We start from the raw sequence: 19,867 nt of genomic DNA, 5'->3' as shown, positions 1-19,867 counted from the left end.
TTACCAGGACGTGTACTCCGAGCATGCGCTGACCAACTGGCAAGTGTCTTCACTGACATTTTCTACCTCTCCCTAATACCAACATGTTTCAAGCAGACCACCATAGTACCTGTGCCCAATAACACTAAGGTAACCTGCCTAAATGACTACCAACCTGTAGCACTCACGTCTGTAGCCATGAAATGCTTTGAAAGGCTGGTCATGGCTCACATCAACACCATTATCCCATTATCCCAGAAACCCTAGACCCACTCCAACTTGCATACCGCACCAACAGATCCACAGATGATGCAATCTCTATTGAACTCCACACTGCCTTTTTACACCTGGACAAAAGGAACACCTATGTGAGAATGCTATTCATTAACTACAGCTCAGCGTTCAACACCATAGTGCCCTCAAAGTTCATCACTAAGCTAAGGATCCTGGGACTAAACACCTCCCTCTGCAACTGGATCCTGGACTTCCTGACGGGCCGCCCCCAGGTGGTAAGGGTAGGTAATAACACATCCGCCACACTGATCCTCAACACGGGGGCCCCTCAGGGCTGAGTGCTCAGTCTCCTCCTGTACTCCCTGTTCACTCATGACTGCACGGTCAGGCACGACTCCAACACCATCATTAAGTTTTCTGATGACACAATAGTGGTAGGCCTGATCCCAGTCAACGATGAGACAGCCTATAGGGAGGTCAGAGACCTGGCCGTGTGGTGCAAGGACAACAACCTCTCCCTCTACATGATCAAGACAAAGATGATGATTTTGGACTACAGGAAAAGGAGGACCGAGCACTCCCCCGTTCTCATCGACGGGGCTGTAGTGGAGCAGGTTGAGAGCTTCAAGTTCCTTGGCGTCCACATCACCAACAAACTAACATGGTCCAAGCACACCAAGACAGTCGTGAAGAGGGCACGACAAAACCTATTCTCCCTCAAGAGACTGAAAAGATTTGGCATGGGTCCTCAGATCCTCAAAAGGCTTTACAGCTGCACCATCGAGAGCATCCTGACGGGTTGAATCACTGCCTGGTATGGCAACTGCTCGGCCGCCGACCCGATTGTAGTGCGTACGGCCCAGTACATCACCGGGGCCAAGCTTCCTGCCATCCAGGACCTCTATGTCAGAGGAAGGCCCTAAAAAAGTCCACAACTGGCAGATTCATTAAATAGTACCCAGCAAAACACCAGTCTCAACATCAACAGTGAAGAGGCGACTCTGGGATGCTGTCCTTCTTCTCTTTGACTTGTGAGGCGTCTGTTTCTCAAACTAGACACTCTAATGAACTTGTCCTCTTGCTCAGTTGTGCACCGGGGCCTCCCACTCCTCTTTCTATTCTGGTTAGAGACAGTTTGTGCCGTTCTGTGAATGGAGTCTTACACAGCGTTGTACGAGATCTTCAGTTTCTTGGCAATTTCGCGCATGGAATAGCCTTAATTTCTCAGAACAAGAATAGACTGACGAGTTTCAGAAGAAAGTTATTTGTTCCTGGAAATGTTGAGCCTGTAATCGTACCCACAAATGCTGATGCTCCAGATACTCAACTAGTCTAAAGAAGGCCAGTTTTATTGCTTCTTTAATCAGACAACAGTTTCCAGCTGTGCTAACATAATTGCAAAAGGCTAACACAACGTGCCATTGGAACACAGGAGTGATGGTTGCTGATAATGGGCCTCTGTACGCCTAAAAAATCTGCAGTTTCCAGCTACGATAGTCATTTACAACATTAACACTGTCTACACTGTATTTTTGATGAATTTTATGTTATTTTAATGGACAAAATAATAGCTTTTCTTTCAAAAACAAGGACATTTCTAAGTGACCCCAAACTTTTGAACGGCAGTGTATGTGCGGCTGTCATGTTGAGGTCCTTGCTGCAGGGGCGGGGTGCAGAAGGGGCGTAGGTGGGATCTGGGGAGGCCTATATAGAGTGTGGCCAGGGTTTGCTTGGGGGGGGGGGGGGGTCTCAGCTGGATGGGGTGGGGCTGGTGATGTTGTGGTCTGGGTGTAGGTCCTCTTGGCGTGGGTTCTCTTAGTGCAGGTCCTTCGGGAGGGTGTCTGGCTGGTCTGGGTGAGGTGTCCATTCTCTGAGACTCCTGTGTGAGGTGCTGGGGCAGCATTTGAGGGTGCTGCAAGTGGGGGGCCCGGGTTATACTCTCCACTGCACTCTTGGCTATCTTGATCAAGCATTCCTTCCTCCATCTATTCCCTCCTTTACTCCCTCTCCTTCAGTATCTTTGTTTTTATGCCTTTCCTTACCCAGTAATTAGCCTCGCTCTCTCTTTCTCACTCTCTCTCTCTCAGCTAATTTGCATTTGACTGTAAATCAAGTGCGCCTGGAAATAGCAACCCCTCCCCCACGAGAGAACAACGGTCAATCAGGAAACGCAACACAGAGAAAATGCTATTGAACGCCGCTCTCCTGGCTACCCAAAGCCCAGAGTGCTGCCTGCTTACCAGGAACATTTGACACTGGAGGAGGGACAGTCAAAACGGAACCAATTAAGATCAATGCTTGCACAATGAATTATGTATGGGTGTATGTGAGAGAGCTGCGGAGCTAGATAAAAGCATGGGGCCTGCCAGTGGGGGGCCTGAGTTATACTCTCCACTCTTGGCTATTTTGATCAAGCATTCCCTTCTTTACTCCCTCTCCTTCAGTATCTTCATTTTTATGCGTTTCCTTACCCAGTTCTTCTTTTTTTTTTTTTTTTTCTCTCTCTCTCTCTCTCTCTCTCTCTCTCTCTCTCTCTCTCTCTCTCTCTCTCTCTCTCTCTCTCTCTCTCTCTCTCTCTCTCTCTCTCTCTCTCTCTCTCTCTCTCTCTCTCTCTCTCTCTCTCTCTCTCTCTCTCTCTCTCTCTCTCTCTCTCTCTCTCTCTCTCTCTCTCTCTCTCTCTCTCTCTCTCTCTCTCTCTCTCTCTCTCTCTCTCTCTCTCTCTCTCTCTCTCTCTCTCTCTCCTCTCTCTCTCTCTCTCTCTCTCTCTCTCTCTCTGCACACACACACACACACACACACAGCTGCTCCACATATAAACACACACATTTGATCACATACAGACACTCATAATCACACACACAGCTGCATTGTTTTCATTCTTAGTGATGGCTCTGTTGTTCGATATGATAATAAGCCACAATAGTACCTGCACGCAGCTTTTTGGGGGGGTGAGCGCCAAGGAAGGCATATATCGACATCTTTAGGCCCTCTTCAACCATCCAAAATCGACGGATGTTTCTAGTGACCAGGCTGACAGCACAGCCACAATACAACACAGCCACACTACAACACACCACTATACAAAGGATCTCAGGAGAGAGAGGCCAAAGGTAACACATACTCAGAGAGAGAAAGTCTCTTTCTGATTTTCTCTCTCCATGCCTCTAGCGTGTAGGAGTCCAAAGAATCCTACCCCACAGAGACACTAGAGAAGAAAAAGAGAGAGAACATAGAGAGAGGATAAAAACCACCACAGGAGCAGAGCAGAATTACCATTTCAGGCATCGTATACAAGTTTTCCCTGTGAACACAGACTGCTAGAGGAGAGGAGAGGAGAAGAGCAGAGGGGGGAGGGGGGAGAGTGAGTCAGGATGCATACAGGCCCCCACTGGCAAACAGGGATCAGAACATAAGAGGTGTATGTGTTGGGGGGGGGGGGGGATGAAGAGAGCAGAAGACACATTTCTGTTGTTCGCTGTAACTATGGACAGTAAAGTTGTATTGTATTGTGTGTGCGTTTGTCATCACCACACATGCTATAGTCTAGTAATGTACAGAGAGACACATGCCCTCCAAATGCGTTTTAACCTTGTCCACAGAAAGAGAGGGGGAGAGAGAGCGGAGAAGGAGAGAGCGAGTCCAGTTGAGCTCAGTAATTACCATTAATGAAAGCAGCGTTGCATGCAGGGACTAATCCTGCTCTCCTATTCACTCTCTGGGCCTCAGGGACCCAAAATCACACTCTCTATCAGACCAGCTCTATCAGTCTCTCCTAATTCTTTCTCCTTCCTCATCTTTCTTCAACTTCCCTGTCTGTCTCCCACCTTTTCCTCCGCATTCTCACCGACTCTTTCTCAATTTCAATTCAATTTATTGCCATGGGAAACATAGGTTAATATTGCCAAAGCAAGTGAACAAGATAATAAACAAAAGTGTGTTGGGGTTTGTTCTTCACTGGTGGCCCTTTCTTGTGGCAACAGGTCACAAATATTGCTGTGGTATTTCACCCTATAGATATTGGAGTTTATCAAAATTGGATTGGTTTTCAAATTATTTGTGGGTCTGTGTAATCTGAGGGAAATATGTCTCTAAAATAAGGTCATATATTTGGCAGGAGGTTAGGAAGTGCAGCTCAGTTTCCACCTAATTTTGTGGGCAGTGTGCACATACACTGTCTTCTCTTGAGAGCCAGGTCAGTCTATGGAGGCCTTTCTCAATTGCAAGGCTATGCTTACTGAGTGTGTACATAGTCAAAGCTTTCCTTAAACCAAACTTCTCTCTCTCCCCTTCTATCTATTACTCTCTACACAATGAATCCGGAGGGTTATATTTTGTACATCTCCATCAACTCCCTATTCTTTCTCTCCCCGGCTCTCTGCCGCTCCCTTGCTTTCATCTCCCTCACATTCCACTCTTTTTCATCCCATATTCTATCTCATTCTCCCCCACCCTCCTCCTCTCGCATTTCTATCTCTCTATCGTTCTCCGACACACAATCACTCTTCCCGCTCTCCTGGGCACGCTTTGGTCTCGCTCTAGTCAAGCCTTTTTCCTCCTGCATTTCCCTGACGGATACACACACACCTCCACCATCCTGGAGACGTACGACGTACGCGCGCACACACACGCACACGCGCACACACGCACACGCACACGCACACGCACACGCACACACACACACACACACACACACACACACACACACACACACACACACACACACACACACACACAGCTCCCTGATGGATACGAACACTTACACCTCCACATACACCCTGAACGATTCAGACACTTAGCTCCATACCCACACACACCTCCCTGTCTGCACACCTACAACATATGCTCACAGTATTGTGTTGTCAGGACACAACATCCATTAGTAGTAGCCTATTAACAGTAATCCAACTCTGCCAGTCATAATGCCAATGGCACAATACAAACACATTGGCGAGAGAGAGAGAGACAAACATAAATACATAAACATGACCTTGTAGTGATGGGCCCAGCCTCCTAAGTGACTGTCCACACTGTATGCAAGGATTTCCTTTGTGTTGTCTTAGGAATGCTGCATTATCTCACCAACCCCCTCGTCACATCTCTGTGAACCAATTGATGCTTTTGCTTTTACATCTTGTAGGTCTGATATCTGATTGGAAGTTCACTTTTAGAGTATTCTATTGGTCAATGACTCAGATTTTGAATCCAAACATGGTCAAATGTTATAAAAGGGGCTTAAATTCATTGTCTCTTTCTCTCTTTGTTCCTGACCTGCTGTGGTGAGATATACTCTGTCTCTTCCCTCTCTCTCCAATGAGCTATGGCCCATTTTATTTTTTATTTTATTTAACTAGGCAAGTCAGTTAAGAACACATTCTTATTTACACTGACGACCTAGGAACAGTGCGTTAACTGCCTTGTTCAGGGGCAGAATGACATATTGTTTTACCTTGTCTGCTTGAATCTTCGGTTACTGGCCCAACCCTCTCACCACTAGGCTACCAAGCCATGGTTTCTTTGTATCTCTCTCTCCCTCTCTGATCATGCATATATTGTAATTATTGTTAATGCTTTGTAACTTAAACTTGTGCTTTGTATGTGAATTTATTGAATTTTACAATGTAATTAAATCTATTTGCCTTTTATAGACAACTCTCAAAACTTTCTTGGTAGTTTAATCCTGTAACTGAACAATAGTCCTGCTTGCATGTTGTTGAATCATCTTTATGGAATGAGTTGTCATATTAATTGCATAGTCTTATCATAGGTCCGTTGTGAGGTACGCTATATATAATATGACAATATTTACCCCACTACAACCCAATGCATCGTGCTTATTAACTCATATTCATTAACATTGATGGATTCACTGGCTCCTCTCCATGGTGTCCCTAAAAACAATAGCAGCTACTGTATGTTGGCACTGCCATGTTGAACTGAGCCTTGCTGTTGAAAAACCTCTACAGTGTCCGACTTTCGACTGTCGCAGACGCAGCTCCCCCAACTTCACACACCGACTATCGTCTACAGTCGGCTACGTTAGTCTTATTGCCCAAACACAACCTGTATCTTACGTTAGATGGCGTCAATCCTAGGCAAAGCATGTCTCTCAACCGATCTGCCTTACAGGTCGTGGAACTCATATTCAAATTTTAAATATTCCAGAACGAAAACATAGTTCCTATATTTTTTTTTATCACTGCGCTCTCTCATGACTCTCCATGGAATAGACAGAATAACTAAATTATTAAAAACGTTATTACAGTGATTTTGCAATTGTGCAAAAATAAAAAACTAAGCGGTGGCTAGCTCCTGCACAAATTCTGTGCAAGGACGTCGGTCACCAACGTGACTTGATCAGCTGCTTAGCTAACGTTTGCTGCTAGTTTACTGACATAGGTAACGTTAGTTATCTAGCTAGCTCTACCTTCAGTTAATGACATAAAAAGCTTGGTTAGCCTGTTTAAAATATCCTGAAGTTGTAGACATTAGGAGGGACAGAAATCAGTCTGTAAATCAGCATGTTTCTCCACTAACGCTAACATACATCTTTGTATTGTTGGGTCAACTGAGTACAGCAGCTGACTCAGGAGGCTACTGCAATGACTCGCGGCAGAACAGCTGCTTCATGAAAACTCTTAATAATGTTAGCATTAGCACTACTACAGTAGCTTACTAGCTAGCATTTGTTGGAAGCATTCTACATTGTGTGTGCTGCACTAAGTAGGTAGCTGGTTGGTTAGCATCATTTCAGTGACTGGCTCAGCTAGCAAGCTATGTAATGTTGGCTTTCGTTCCCATTGTCTTAACGTCAGAAATACTGCTCCATGAAACACAAAATCCTTAGCTAGATATAAAACGGTGGGACTAAGACGTCCTCAACAGACAAAAAGTACACATTGTTGAATGATGTATTGTTCTACAGTAGCTTACATTCATTTAGACTGTTTTGAGGCAGAAATGGGGTTCAGCGGGGTATGTCACCAATGTAATATTTTTTGCCAAACTACTTTGGATCTATCTCATTACCATTTGTGAAATTCGAGACAGAACAGTGCAAATGGAATCAACGCGCTATCTGACGTAAGACAATGACAGACTCTGGCATTACCTCCCAGTGATTAAAAGTTTTTCAGCCTGTTTGACTTGTGATAGCCTATTCTATATGACCTTCTGAAGTTACTCTGCTGCTTATGGATGAGCGCATTAGGCATGTCACCCAGGTAAAGTAATGATATGATAAAAATAGTGTGCTGGTGAAATGGCCTTCTGGGCACATCACTACCTCTTAGAGTAGGTCTATTTTTAACACATTCATCATCAACCCTCTGCCCAGGAGAATGAAGTCATGTGGATCACACCTCTTCACTCTAATCCATTAATTCCTCTTAATGAAACATTTTATTAAATGGCAGAAAAGGTTTTTTGCATACCCCCTAGGCTAAAGAGGTCTGAACTAATGGCGAGCTTCCTTACTACGCATGCAGAAGTGTCTCAACATTATAACAACGTGGGCAAGGTCTAATTATTCCATGTGTCTTGAGTTACTTGATAACACGTTCTCTTCAGCAATTACGTTCTGGCCAAGAGGTTGAGATGGTTATGTAAAGAACAGGCTGAGGGGAGAGGAGGCACAGTGGAGTGGTTCCTGAGCCTTATTCAAACACAGATAATGGGTACGGAAGAGCAGGCTCTGCTCACGCACACGCACACACCGACACACACTAGAGAGGGGCTATGGGTATTAGTAACAGTAAAGCCTCGACTGGAATTCCTCTTCATGTCCGTGGGTGGAGGTTGTACCAGTTGACCACCATCGTCATGGTGACTGAATGGGGTTGGATGTAGCAGAGAAAGGTTGTTAATTTTGGGGAGCTCAGACAGAGTGGAATGGCTGGCCATCGTTTAATGACATGGGGATTCATTCAGACACAAGTGCAGTGGGAGGGCTCTTTCTGGCCATGGCCAAGACAGTTAGGCCCTTACACTGACGCTCAGCCATGGTATAGGTTAGAGCAGGGGTATTCAGCATGGGTGTCTGCAGCCCCCCCCAATGTTTTTATGAATATTGCTAGCAACAACAAAATAAACACATTTTTTTATGACATACCTACAGTAGAAATAGGAGAATATACTATTTGTAATGATGTCAACTTTATTTCTTAACTCCTAATATTGAGCAAATTACACTCATTGGAGCCAATTGTACTCACTGGAGTAGGTAACATAGCCGCTGGCTGCTGGTAAGGTTTCTTGACTTGGACATTTTTGCCAACACATGGCTAACCTTTGTTAAACCAGCTAAACAGCTGCTCTTAGCGAAAATGTGTTTTGAGTTTCCATTTTAGCTAATAGGAGTTTACACTTCCTCTTCCAATTATAATGTGGGGAGGTCAAAATAATAAAAAACTATCTACCAAATCTATTCAAAATGTTTTTTTGCTAACATATGATGGGGGTCCCTGGGTCGCCGGTTTGCCTGGGAGAGGCTCCCTGGGCAATAGAATAATGAAGACCCCTAGGTTAGCGGGCTACTTCTAATAGAGGAACAGGGAGGGGAGGGGGGAGAGGAGAACAACAAAAGAGGGAAGAGAAACGTGGGTACACACACACACACACACACTGAAAGTTGAACTAGTTGAACTCCCTGGGCAGTAGCGTGTCCAACCTCTTCTATTCTGCTCTGTCCACTGAGTGTTGGCTCTGATAAACTAGCACTATTATATTCCACTCTCCCATTCCCCTCCACCATTTTACGCTTACTCCCACGGCATTCTCCCTCTGTCCTCGCCTTCTGTGGTAATGACGGCGCAAGACAGACCCACACCTTACACACAGATGCCCGCATGCACACACACACGCCGCACACACACATACACACACGCTGCACACACACACACGCCGCACACACACGCACACTTACACCTCCACCATCCTGAAGACGTACGTACGTGCGCACACACACACACACACTTACACCATCCTGGAGACGTATGTATGTGCGTGCACACACACACACACACACACACCCAAAACTCCCTAGGATTAACTTGTTATTTTAATCTATAGCACCTATTCTCTGGCCCAAATTCCAGCAGAAATCAATGGGGGATATGGAGGCTGATAAGCCATTAAAAGTAAAGGGATACCACCAGCGATGAACACAGCCCATGAATCTGTAATCACACTGACATTCTAGATTCAGTTTATATATCAGCGTGACGGCAGGTCCTAATGTGTGCTTTAATGTGAACTCTAATGGTGAGGTGGAAATTAGTGTTATATATCGTCAGTGTACACACAAATCTGTGTAAATGACGTCTGTTTATGAGCTGGTGTAGACGGCTGGCCCTGGGATCCAGGTTTCTCATGCATAATGGTTATGCAAAGCAGAAGATGCAGCTGTGAATCTCCTCTCACACAGAGGAAGGCGATATTAAATATATAGATTATACTCTGTAGACGTAGTGCTTCTCTGGAGTTCAAAAGAGGCTCTCAGAAGTTTTTACTGGGAGGAAGGAGAGAAAATTCTGTGTCCAAAACTTCTGAACCCAAGGATTCAGAAGCCAGCTTCAAGGGGTTCTTAGACAGACAGTATGTAGTGGTAGATATAGGGGAGAGGGGGAAAAAAAGGGGAGATCACAATTCTGTTTGCACAGTTGTTTACATGGATACGCTTCTTAATAAAAACCTATTTGAAACAAGCCATTACATTTCGTTATTATCATGGCATTTCATTATTATTCAGGTTCTTACTTTTAAATATGAATCAACAAATTAAGAGGGGTTCTGTTGCATTTTTGTATTGACAACATTAATTAGGCTAGGGTCTATTTTACTCCACTTCCTGTCTGACTGACATGCCCAAAGTAAACTGCCTGTTACTCAGGCCCAGAAGCCAGGATATGCATATAATTGGTTCCATTGGATATAAACACTTTGAAGTTTGTAGAAATGTTAAAATAATGTATGAGACTATAACACAATTGATATGGTAGGAGAAAATCCAAAGAAGAGCCCATGCTCTTACAATGGAAAGCTATGGGTTATATGCAATTCCAGCTCCCAGATTGCAATTCCTATTGCTTCCATTAGATGTCAACAGTCTTTGTTCAAGGTTTCAGGCTTGTTTCTTCCCAAATGAGGAAGAATTTAGAGTTTTGGTACTGGGAGTCAGAGTTAAAAATCAGTCTGTGCGCATGCAACGAAGAGGCATTTGCTTAATAAGCATTTGCTTATTTTGCTTTTCAATTGAACATACTTATTTCCGTATGAAATATTATAGTTTAATTACATTTTAAGGTACCCGAGGATTAAATAGAAACGTATTTTGACTTGTTTTAACAAAGTTTAGCAGTAGCTTTTTGGAATCCTTTCTCTGCATGTTGAACGAGTGGATTACTCAAATCGATGGTGCCAAATAAACTGACCTTTTGGGATATAAAGAAGGATTTTATCTAACAAAACGACCATGCATGTTGAAGCTGGGACACTTTGGATTGCAAATCAGAGCAAGATTTTCAAAAAGTAAGTGAATATTTAATCACAATTTGTGATTTTCTGAAGCCTGTGCTGGTTTAAAAATATTTTAATGTGGGGCACCATCCTCAAACAATCGCATGGCATGCTTTCACTGTAAAGCCTATTGTAAATCGGACAATGCAGTTAGATTAACACAAATGTAAGCTTTTAACCGATATAAGACACTTGTATGTACCTAGATGTTTAATATCCATAATGTTTATGACTATTTATTTGAATTGCACGTCCTCCAAATTCACCGGAAGTTGTCGACAGTTGTCCCGCCTATCCCAGAGAGGTTAACGGAAATGTATGAAGGAATTGACAAGGAAAGTATGAAGGGGACACCTATGCTATAGTATGAAGATGAAATTGACAATCATTAAAATAGAAACATGCAACATGTCCATAGCCTATTTATTAGCAACACTGATTGTCAAGGGAGAGAGTATTGGAAAGCTTTTTCAAATACTGTGAGGAACTATTATAATTTGAAAAGATGTTAAAAAAAAACCAGACCTTTGTTGACATACTGTGTGAGGTGAAGAAACATTACTGAGAAGCCCAGCTGGGCAGGTACTTCTACGCTTGAATCGGCATGCACGCTCCGTCAACATGAGCAGGACAAAGAAAGCAGACACATGCTCATTGTTCACATGGAGTGCATAAATGATGGTTATGAAATAAACCACAACTTGTTTCTCATAAGTGTAGCAGGTTGTGAATGTTTCCACTCCGAGAATGAGAACAGTAAATTACTGTAATTAATACATGCATAAACAGAAATTAATGTAACCAAATGAGAGAGATTAACGGTAAATTGCCTGTTTTACAAGCAGTCGATTACCACATGGGCAATGTTCCCTCTAAGCTGTGCACGTGCGTGGGTGAGCAGTAGCACTGAGACTGCTGCGCAGCTCCCTGAGCTCCCTGGACTGGTGTACAGAATGCAGAAGAAATATCAGCCCACAAAGAGAAGCACGAGATTTACCTTCACTCAACTTTCTAGAGTTTTCCCTGTTAGTTAAGACTACCAACGTTTCCCTTTACTGTGGCAATTGTGATCGAGTCAACGCAATATTAGCCACTTTCAATGCAACATACCGGAACAAAACAAACTATGCAAGACATTTTGTTATAGGCAGAACGCATAGGAGTAAGATTCTATTGCGCACGACTCAACGGCACAGCCAATCAGAGCTGCAGTAGGCCTACCTGCAAATAGACCATTGCCATATATGAATCTGCGCTATTTAGCTTGAACTGGACTGTGTTTACAGCTGTGGTCTTGAGTAGATGCACTTGTTTTGAGATCAAAGCAAGAGCTGCATGTAGCCAGATGTGCAAATTTTGTTCATATCCTTTGCCAGTTAGTGAGTTATTAGCCCAGTTATATATAATTTGTAGTCAGCAATAGAGGAGTGATTGCTTCCTACAAGAGCACAAAACGTGTACATTTCTAGACATCGTTGAAAAGCAGGTTAGGTAAAGAGCTTTTTTATGTCTTAAAGGGGCAGTGCTGTATTTTGAGACAGCCAAGTAGCCAATAGGCAGAGGGTAGCATAATTTGTCTGATTGCCTGTAATAATGGTATGAGAATAATAATACATTTTGTTTTATAAAGTTGTTTCCTGCATCAAACAACGCAGCAACATTTTCAGTCAAATCCTTGTCAGAAGGACAAGTGGATAAACAGGTTAGTGTCTAAAGTCTCATGGAATGTAGGCCTACATTGAACATCACACATTGGCTGCTACTGAAGGCTGAATAATTAAACAGTCATTTCCATGTTAAAATGTTATGGGATGCATTTTCTCCATTGTTTTTGATGGTAGGTCACTCTGGTAGGCCTACATTATGATCTCATAGTCACAGTAGACAACTTAGCCAATGTCTGAAACTGCAACTTAAAGTGGGCACAGCCTCAGTGTTCACAGTAAACGTGCACTGGAAGTTGCACAGAATATTGGCAACATTCAGGACTGGGCATGATCAGCATTGATTAGTTTATAAATTAAAATATGCCATATCGAATTATACCATGCCAGGTTGGAGAGGACTTGCCCATTGTCCATTTGACACAACGTTAGCGCATTATAGGCCACAGAGCCAGAAAACTGGACTTAATATCAGGAGTGTCTGCTAATGATTATAAGCAATTGTTTTGCTAACTTAGTCTGTCTATTCAACTTTCTATATCTCCTCCTCTTTCCAACTGATAATAGGTGCTATAGGCTATGGTACTTCAGTAAAATTTGGTTTGATTTGTGGACTTTTATACAATTCACATTTTAATTGCTTGCTAGTATAAATCTCTCTTCTTTTCAAAAAGGTTTGATGTGTCTGTCTATTGATTAATGATTTAACATCTTTCGACAAGGCGTTTACCTCCATGGAACTGAAGCGAATAAAAAATAACTGAAATCTTAAAATGAACGTAGGTTTATTTAAACGGTTTTGATGGTTATTTTATTTACATGGTCTTCATCCATAACCATCAGTGACATGGTTATTGAATTACCGTCACAGCCCGAATGTCAGCCTCTTTCCCTGCTCCTTCTGGGTCTCTTCTTACATTTAATTGGCTGTCTGACAGTCCTCTATGGACCTGTAGGCCACTGATTACACTGATGGGGTCAGTGGCAGGGACAGTAATGTGACCAAATACATGTTGTGACAGTTGTATGGTTACTGAAGCAGCAAGGGACATATTTATGATGAGAGGGTTTCAGTTCAGCATGAAACTGGACTGCAGGCCTTGAAGATATCATGGTGTATTGGTGTGTGTGTGTACTCTACAGCATCTTTGCATTTGTGAAGTGTGTGTGTTGCATATGATAGTGTTTGTAGTTGCCACATATTTAGCATTGAAGGACTTCAGTTTAATGGTCACCAGGCCTCCAAACAATCAGGATGTACAGTGTGACTATCTGTGAGGGGGAGTGGTAAACATAGCAAGTCACTATGGTTCGATCCCTTAAAGTAATGCTGCAGGATAACCTTGATGAGAAAAGTTGGTTATAAATAGGCTTTGTTGTGATGTGAAGGGATATGAATGTAAATGACATGCAAATGTGTCCAACAAACATTGCATCTGTATTCAAATGTGCCTTAGATACTGAAATGTGAGTAAGGTTTGGGACTGGGGACATGAAACAGAGCTTTGGTTGAAAGTGGATGCGAATATGAGCAATAATGGAGAAGTTTCCCAGAGCCTTCGTGAGCTCTACTCTACATGAAGAAACTAGCATAATCCACACTGCATTTCTGAATTCCTGCATATTGTTTGGAATGTAAATATTTAATGATAAACTCTATTTGAAAATGGTTATGTTCAATTTTTTGAAAAAGTGGAAATGTTGATAACTAACTTTAAAAATGATCTATGTTTTCTACAGTCCACTGGAGAGATTGGTGCTGATTATTCAAACACGCACACACAGACAGACGTGCGCATCCAGGGAGCGTGCCAAAACAAAAGCCTTTGATGCCGGTGATCAGACAAAGCATGCAATGTCTTCAGAAATCCACAAAGCCAGTTGAAAGCTTCACAACCATCAAATCCTCCTCTACCTTTATGTCACTTTGTTTTGTTTCTCTCTCCATCTATTTCTCACAACTTCAGCAGGGATGGTCATCAGATGTGAGAATGAATCACTCCAACATCACCATGTACATAATACACTGTGTCATTAGTCTACTGAGACAATTCAATGGCTGTACTTTGAAAGAATGTCCTTTCTTAGCAGATTTGAAACAACTTTCACCCATTCTGTGAATTAATGTTATTACTTAGAAAATAAACTCTTCAACTTTCCAACTCAAAGAGAATACTTCATCCACAGTCGGGCATTAAGCAGCACTCTGCATGTCTCTCACTATTTCACATTCACAAACTTCCTGATATTAGACTGCTGACGGTCAGGGAGTTATACTGGGTGTATTAATGCTTTAGTGTGTGTGAGAGTGTATGTTTGGTGCTTGGGTATGCAGAGTGCTTCTCTGGACCCCAGTATTCAAGTGTGTGTGTGTGTGGGGTGTTCCTGTTCCTAACCCCCTCCAACACTGTGCACCCAAACACACATTTGAGAGGAAAGGTAAATCTCTCTCTTTCTCTCAGACTACTGCCCACCTCTCTAAATGTCCCTCTAAGTCACTTCTATCTATTCAATTCCCCTCCTCTGGCTTCCATTTCACTATTCCTCTGTCTTCGATCTACAGTGGGGAGAACAAGTATTTGATACACTGCCGATTTTGCAGGTTTTCCTACTTACAAAGCATGTAGAGGTCTGTAATTTTTATCATAGGTACACTTCAACTGTGAGAGATGGAATCTAAAACAAAAATCCAGAAAATCACATTGTATGATTTTAAGTAATTAATTTGCAGTTGAAGTGTACCCAAGATAAAAATTACAGACCTCTACATGCTTTGTAAGTAGGAAAACCTGCAAAATCGGCAGTGTATCAAATACTTGTTCTCCCCACTGTATATCAGCTCCACCATCTCTCATTCTCATTCTCACTATCCCTCTCCCATTTACCTCTCTTTCAACCTTTCATGTATTTTATTCCTACCTTTTCTATTGCTCTCTATTTTTCTCGTATTCTCTCTCTATACACTCCCTATATTACACCACCTATCCTTCCCTCTACGTATCTCTCATATCCCTCTCTCAGCATTTATTGGATCAGTGCATTTATAGATGCTTGTATATTGAATTATTACATTGTTTGCCACTTCCCTCCTCCAAAACCAATTATGCAATAAATAAATAGATAAACAACATAGCGGCCATCCTTCATGGCTGTCTAACAGTGCCAAATGGCCTAAATCAGATTGCCGGAATGAAACAATAAAAATATAAAATGCTGAGAGTAGGCTAGATTAAATTATCAGACACCTTAGTGGCAGGTAACCCAAACAGCATTTGACTACAGGAGATGTCCAACCTAGCAGATACACAATCCAGGGAGGGGACTAGGAGGACATCAGAAAGTAAGATAGGAGGAGAGGAGGACAGGCTGAGGAGAAGAAGAATGTAGTGGGGGTAAGGGAGCAGAGGAGGAAGAGGAGAAGGAGGGAAGGAAAAGTACATGTGGGGGAGGAAGAGAGGAGTAGAGGCAGAGAAAAAGAAAAGGAATGTGATGAGGAGAGGCGAAGGAGAAGAAGAGGGGAGTGTGGGGGAAGAGGAGAGGTAGAGACGCAGAGAACAAAAAGAAGCGGTGAGTGTGGGGAGTAGGACAGGAAGAGAGGTGGAGGATAATATATATAGAAGAAGTGGGGTGTGGGGGGAAGAGGACTGTAGAAGAGGTGAAGGAGAAGAAGAGGTCTGTGTGGAGAGGAAGACGGGATTGTAGGCTGAGCTCAGGTGTCTTAAAGCAGATATTACTGCCTTATCTGTCACCTGCAGCAGCTCAGCTATTATTTTAGAGAGAGAGAGGAACTGCTAGGGGAGGGAACATAGATGGTGTGTGTGTGTATACCTTTGGGTGTGTGTGTTATGTAGATTAAATTCCCCCTTCTCCTCCTCAGCACAGAGGGAAAATAAACACGGTAAACACTGAGCTTCACTTCTCTGCTGTGCTGTAATCTGTTCTGAAGGCCACGGGGGTCTGGGAGATGTGTATGGAGGCACATGTCAACTGTCTCTGCAGGAACAACAAGCTAGAGTCTTGCTTCTGACTGCAAAAGTTGGCTTGGAGTGCAAGAGGAAGCCAAGTATTGAATCCTGGTGAACACTGTTAAGGATAATAATGGTGCCTTGTGACTGTGATCCCATTAGCTTGTAGCCGTGATAGTGTGTAGTTTGCGCATAGTTAGCATGTAGCTGCGTACCTGCAGTGGTCAAGCAATGCTGCTCTGTTTCAAGTAGTTGGCATGTAACTGTCGAATGGCCGTCTTTCTACGGTGGTCATTAGCATGTAGCCGTGTTAGCGTGTAGTTATGCAGCATATAACTCCTTACCTGCGGTGGTGAGGCAGTGTTCCTCATCGCTGTTGTCCTGACAGTTGTCTTGTCCATTACACAGGAAGCTACGGTCCACACAGCGCCCGTTACGACACTTGAAGCGGGCCTCCAAGCACACCAGCGGGTTACCTGCTGTGAGAGTACCACAACATGACTCAGAGGTTAGAGGTCATGGGTTAGAGATGAGGTATGTGATAAACATACTGTAGGCATTGTTTTGATTTGTTTTTATAACCACTAGCTCCTTAACACTAGAAGTGCAGAGACCAAACTGCGCACAGCTCACCTGGCAGTTGCCCTCGGAACAGAACCTACAACATCTGCAAGCGAAATGTTTATGGGAAGTGTTGCAAGCCAGAAAAAGCGAAGATTTGTCGACTCTTAGGACAAGGGATAACAGCAAAAAGAGATCCAACTGATGCCATTGCATGAAGACAGATGCTTTAATGTAAGCACGAGTGAGGCCAAAAATAATATGTCCAATAAATGACAATAATGGACTATTTTTACTTTCGTGCTGTTTTGACTATTTATCAAGGCCACTTTGAACTGATACTGATGTTTAGGATAATGATAATTTATTAATTGCACCGTGTGTCTTGCTGACCGTGCGTCTTAGTGGTTTGGGTATTTGCATTTGTTTTGTCGTTATAGAATCAAGTTGTTACCATGTTCCAACGCACATGCTTTTTTTCAACATAGTTGTACAAAGGAAAAACTATGAATAAAATTGGTTTATCACTTGAAATTCTGTGCTTTTAGTGTTTTTCATTTTTACATATAGCCTAGAGTAACATAAACGAATAAAAATGCTATTATGTAAAAATATATATTTTTCCGTATTCTAATGTTACCTAAGACCTTCATAAACACAACCAAAGGATTATTTTCCCGATAACATTACATTTATTTATTAGACTGTTAGAATGTTGATGCCCCAAACGTCATTGGCTCAAAGTGGAGTCCCTCGAGGCCTGGCACTTTAGGTGTTAAACTAAAGAGCAGAAGCTGTCCAAAAAAACAAGAGAAACCTCAAACCTCAATCCAAAACATATACTGTAACACAGTCCAATTTAACAGAAACGTTGGGATTTTAGACTATCCAAAATTATCAGACATTTGAAGAGGGGAGTAATGAAAAAATGTAACACATCACACGGGATCGAGAGATACAGTAAAACCATTTGATCAGGGTTTTTGATTAGATACAAAAAAATCTAACTCCAACTAGCATGAGAGACATCAGAACAGTTCTGATTCCTCTTTGCACTCTGTGCTGCTTGGCCTTTGTTCCAAGCCTGGGCAGAATTAGGCGGAATTATCTTGTGAGACGATTCCGACAATTACCCAATGGAGATGATGTGGTCGGCTCTGAGAGTGTGCCGCTCCCAGCACAGAGCACACGGAGGGATAACAGCTCCATTGAAATAGCTAGATTAGATGTGTAAGCCGCGTCAGCGTGGGGGCCTGCGGGCTAGGCATAGTGTTTTTGACGATGGAGAGTGATTGGTTCGTTAGAAGCTGCCCGATTGAGATGGAGAGAGACAGGAACAGAGACACCACTCCCACCAATCCCTCTCCCAATCCTCCACTATAATATACTACAGCTGGCTCCCAAATGATTCCTATCTCTGTACCGTGTCTGCTAACAAGAGGGCAAATCGCACTGACTATAGGTCCAGAAGACCAACCTGAGTGTGAATACAGTATGTGGCTAAATAGAGAGTGGTTTCCATGATAATTGTATATTAGGGTCATGATGAGGTTTGGTTGTAAGGGTTATTATGGGATGGGAGGTGGTTGCCGTGGGATACTCACTGCAGTTCTCCTCGTCGCTCCCGTCAGGACAGTCACTGAAGCCGTTACAGCGGAAGCGCCCGATGATACAGTGGATCCCGTTGGCACAGGCGAAAAATGTCGGAGCACACTTGGACTTTATCTTGGCTGTGGGGAGGAGATAGGGAGAGAGAGAGAGGGAGAGAAGGGTCTGTTATTTAGGACGATGGCAAAAATATCTATGGATGGATGATGCTGTAGTTTTAAGTGTGTCATAATAGAGTTGAGCTGTGGGGATAAGAGAAGTAGAGAGCGAGAGAGAGAGAGATAAGGAAAAAAAGAGAAGGAAGCAAGGACAGCAGGAGAGAGATGGAGAGGAGAGGGAAAGAAAGGGAGGGAAGGAAGGAGAGAGATGAAGAGCAGGACAGGGAGAGAGCGGGAGAGAAGGAGTGAGAGAGAGGAGGAGAATGGTAGGGAGAGAGGGATGTGTTATATGGGACATACCAGACAACCACTGTATATTACAGGATGTTGATGGAGTGTCATTCATGGCCTTAAAGGATCCTCTTATTCTGGCAATGGTATTCTGGCAATGGTGCACTTTGAATACAGAACTGTTGTTCTGTCATACTAAAGGTCAGTGAATTAATCTGTTCTACTTATCCTGCAGTACTTCTTTGCACTTTCTCTATTGGCCTACTGCCCTCAACTTAAGAGCTACTGGTTGGAGACAGAATGGAAAGCAGTTAGGAAGGAGAGCAGGCAGAAAGCAGACAGAGACAAAAAGCGAACAGATAGTGGAGGGGACCCTTGGAATAGATCCAACACCAGTCAGTCTAAAGGAGGGTAAATGGAGAGAGGGCCAGAGGACAGATCTCAGTGGACAGCCAGGAGATTGACGAGCCTCCACCCCCATCATTCAGCACCGTTTAACACCAGTAGCACCTAACTTCAGCTGCATGCCTCAGACATATTGATCTCCTCTCTCTGGAGGAGGAAACACTGTGCAGGAATTGCTACACCACAGACAAAGACTTGTGGGGAGAAGTCAGACCAGAAAGACCTTGGATACTTGGTTACTGCTTTTCAATCCATTGCCGATAGTGGCATTCTAGGGCCAGGATTGACATTTTGAGAAGTGCATTGGATTTGCACATGGAGTCTGTCCCATAGTGTGACCCAAACCTGCCATAGCAAGATGAGTCCACCATCTGGGACATGCTACTGTGCAAATCAAAGAACCCCTGAGAGTGTTATCTAGATTAGAAATCCACTAACTGGAGAGAGAAAGCTGAAAACATGTCTAAGTCCATGTTTAATTCCCCCTGGAAAATGTATGCAACACACAAGCTTAGTAACTCAGGCGCTTAAAGTATAGATCAAACTTTCT

The 19,867-nt window shown here is 43.2% G+C and overlaps 1 protein-coding gene across 2 annotated transcripts in view; it reads right to left on the bottom strand.

Moving 5' to 3' along the window:
• Positions 1–19,867, bottom strand: part of LOC129866921 (low-density lipoprotein receptor class A domain-containing protein 3-like) — a 111,910-nt gene that overhangs the window by 20,648 nt on the left and 71,395 nt on the right. The window contains exons 3-4 of one of the 2 annotated variants that reach the window (XM_055939953.1): positions 18,520–18,645; positions 16,699–16,830 (exon numbers count right to left, since the gene is read on the bottom strand). In XM_055939953.1, the coding sequence (XP_055795928.1) occupies positions 16,699–16,830; positions 18,520–18,645 (258 nt within the window). Of the gene's footprint in view, positions 1–16,698; positions 16,834–18,519; positions 18,646–19,867 lie in introns of both variants that reach the window. The other variant, XM_055939952.1, reaches the window with a different exon arrangement.

The sequence above is a fragment of the Salvelinus fontinalis genome, chromosome 12 (assembly GCF_029448725.1).
Source record: "Salvelinus fontinalis isolate EN_2023a chromosome 12, ASM2944872v1, whole genome shotgun sequence".
NCBI lineage: Eukaryota > Metazoa > Chordata > Actinopteri > Salmoniformes > Salmonidae > Salvelinus > Salvelinus fontinalis.
The sequence above is the reverse complement of the archived record's forward strand: the minus strand, read 5'-3'. Positions and strand labels throughout refer to the sequence as shown.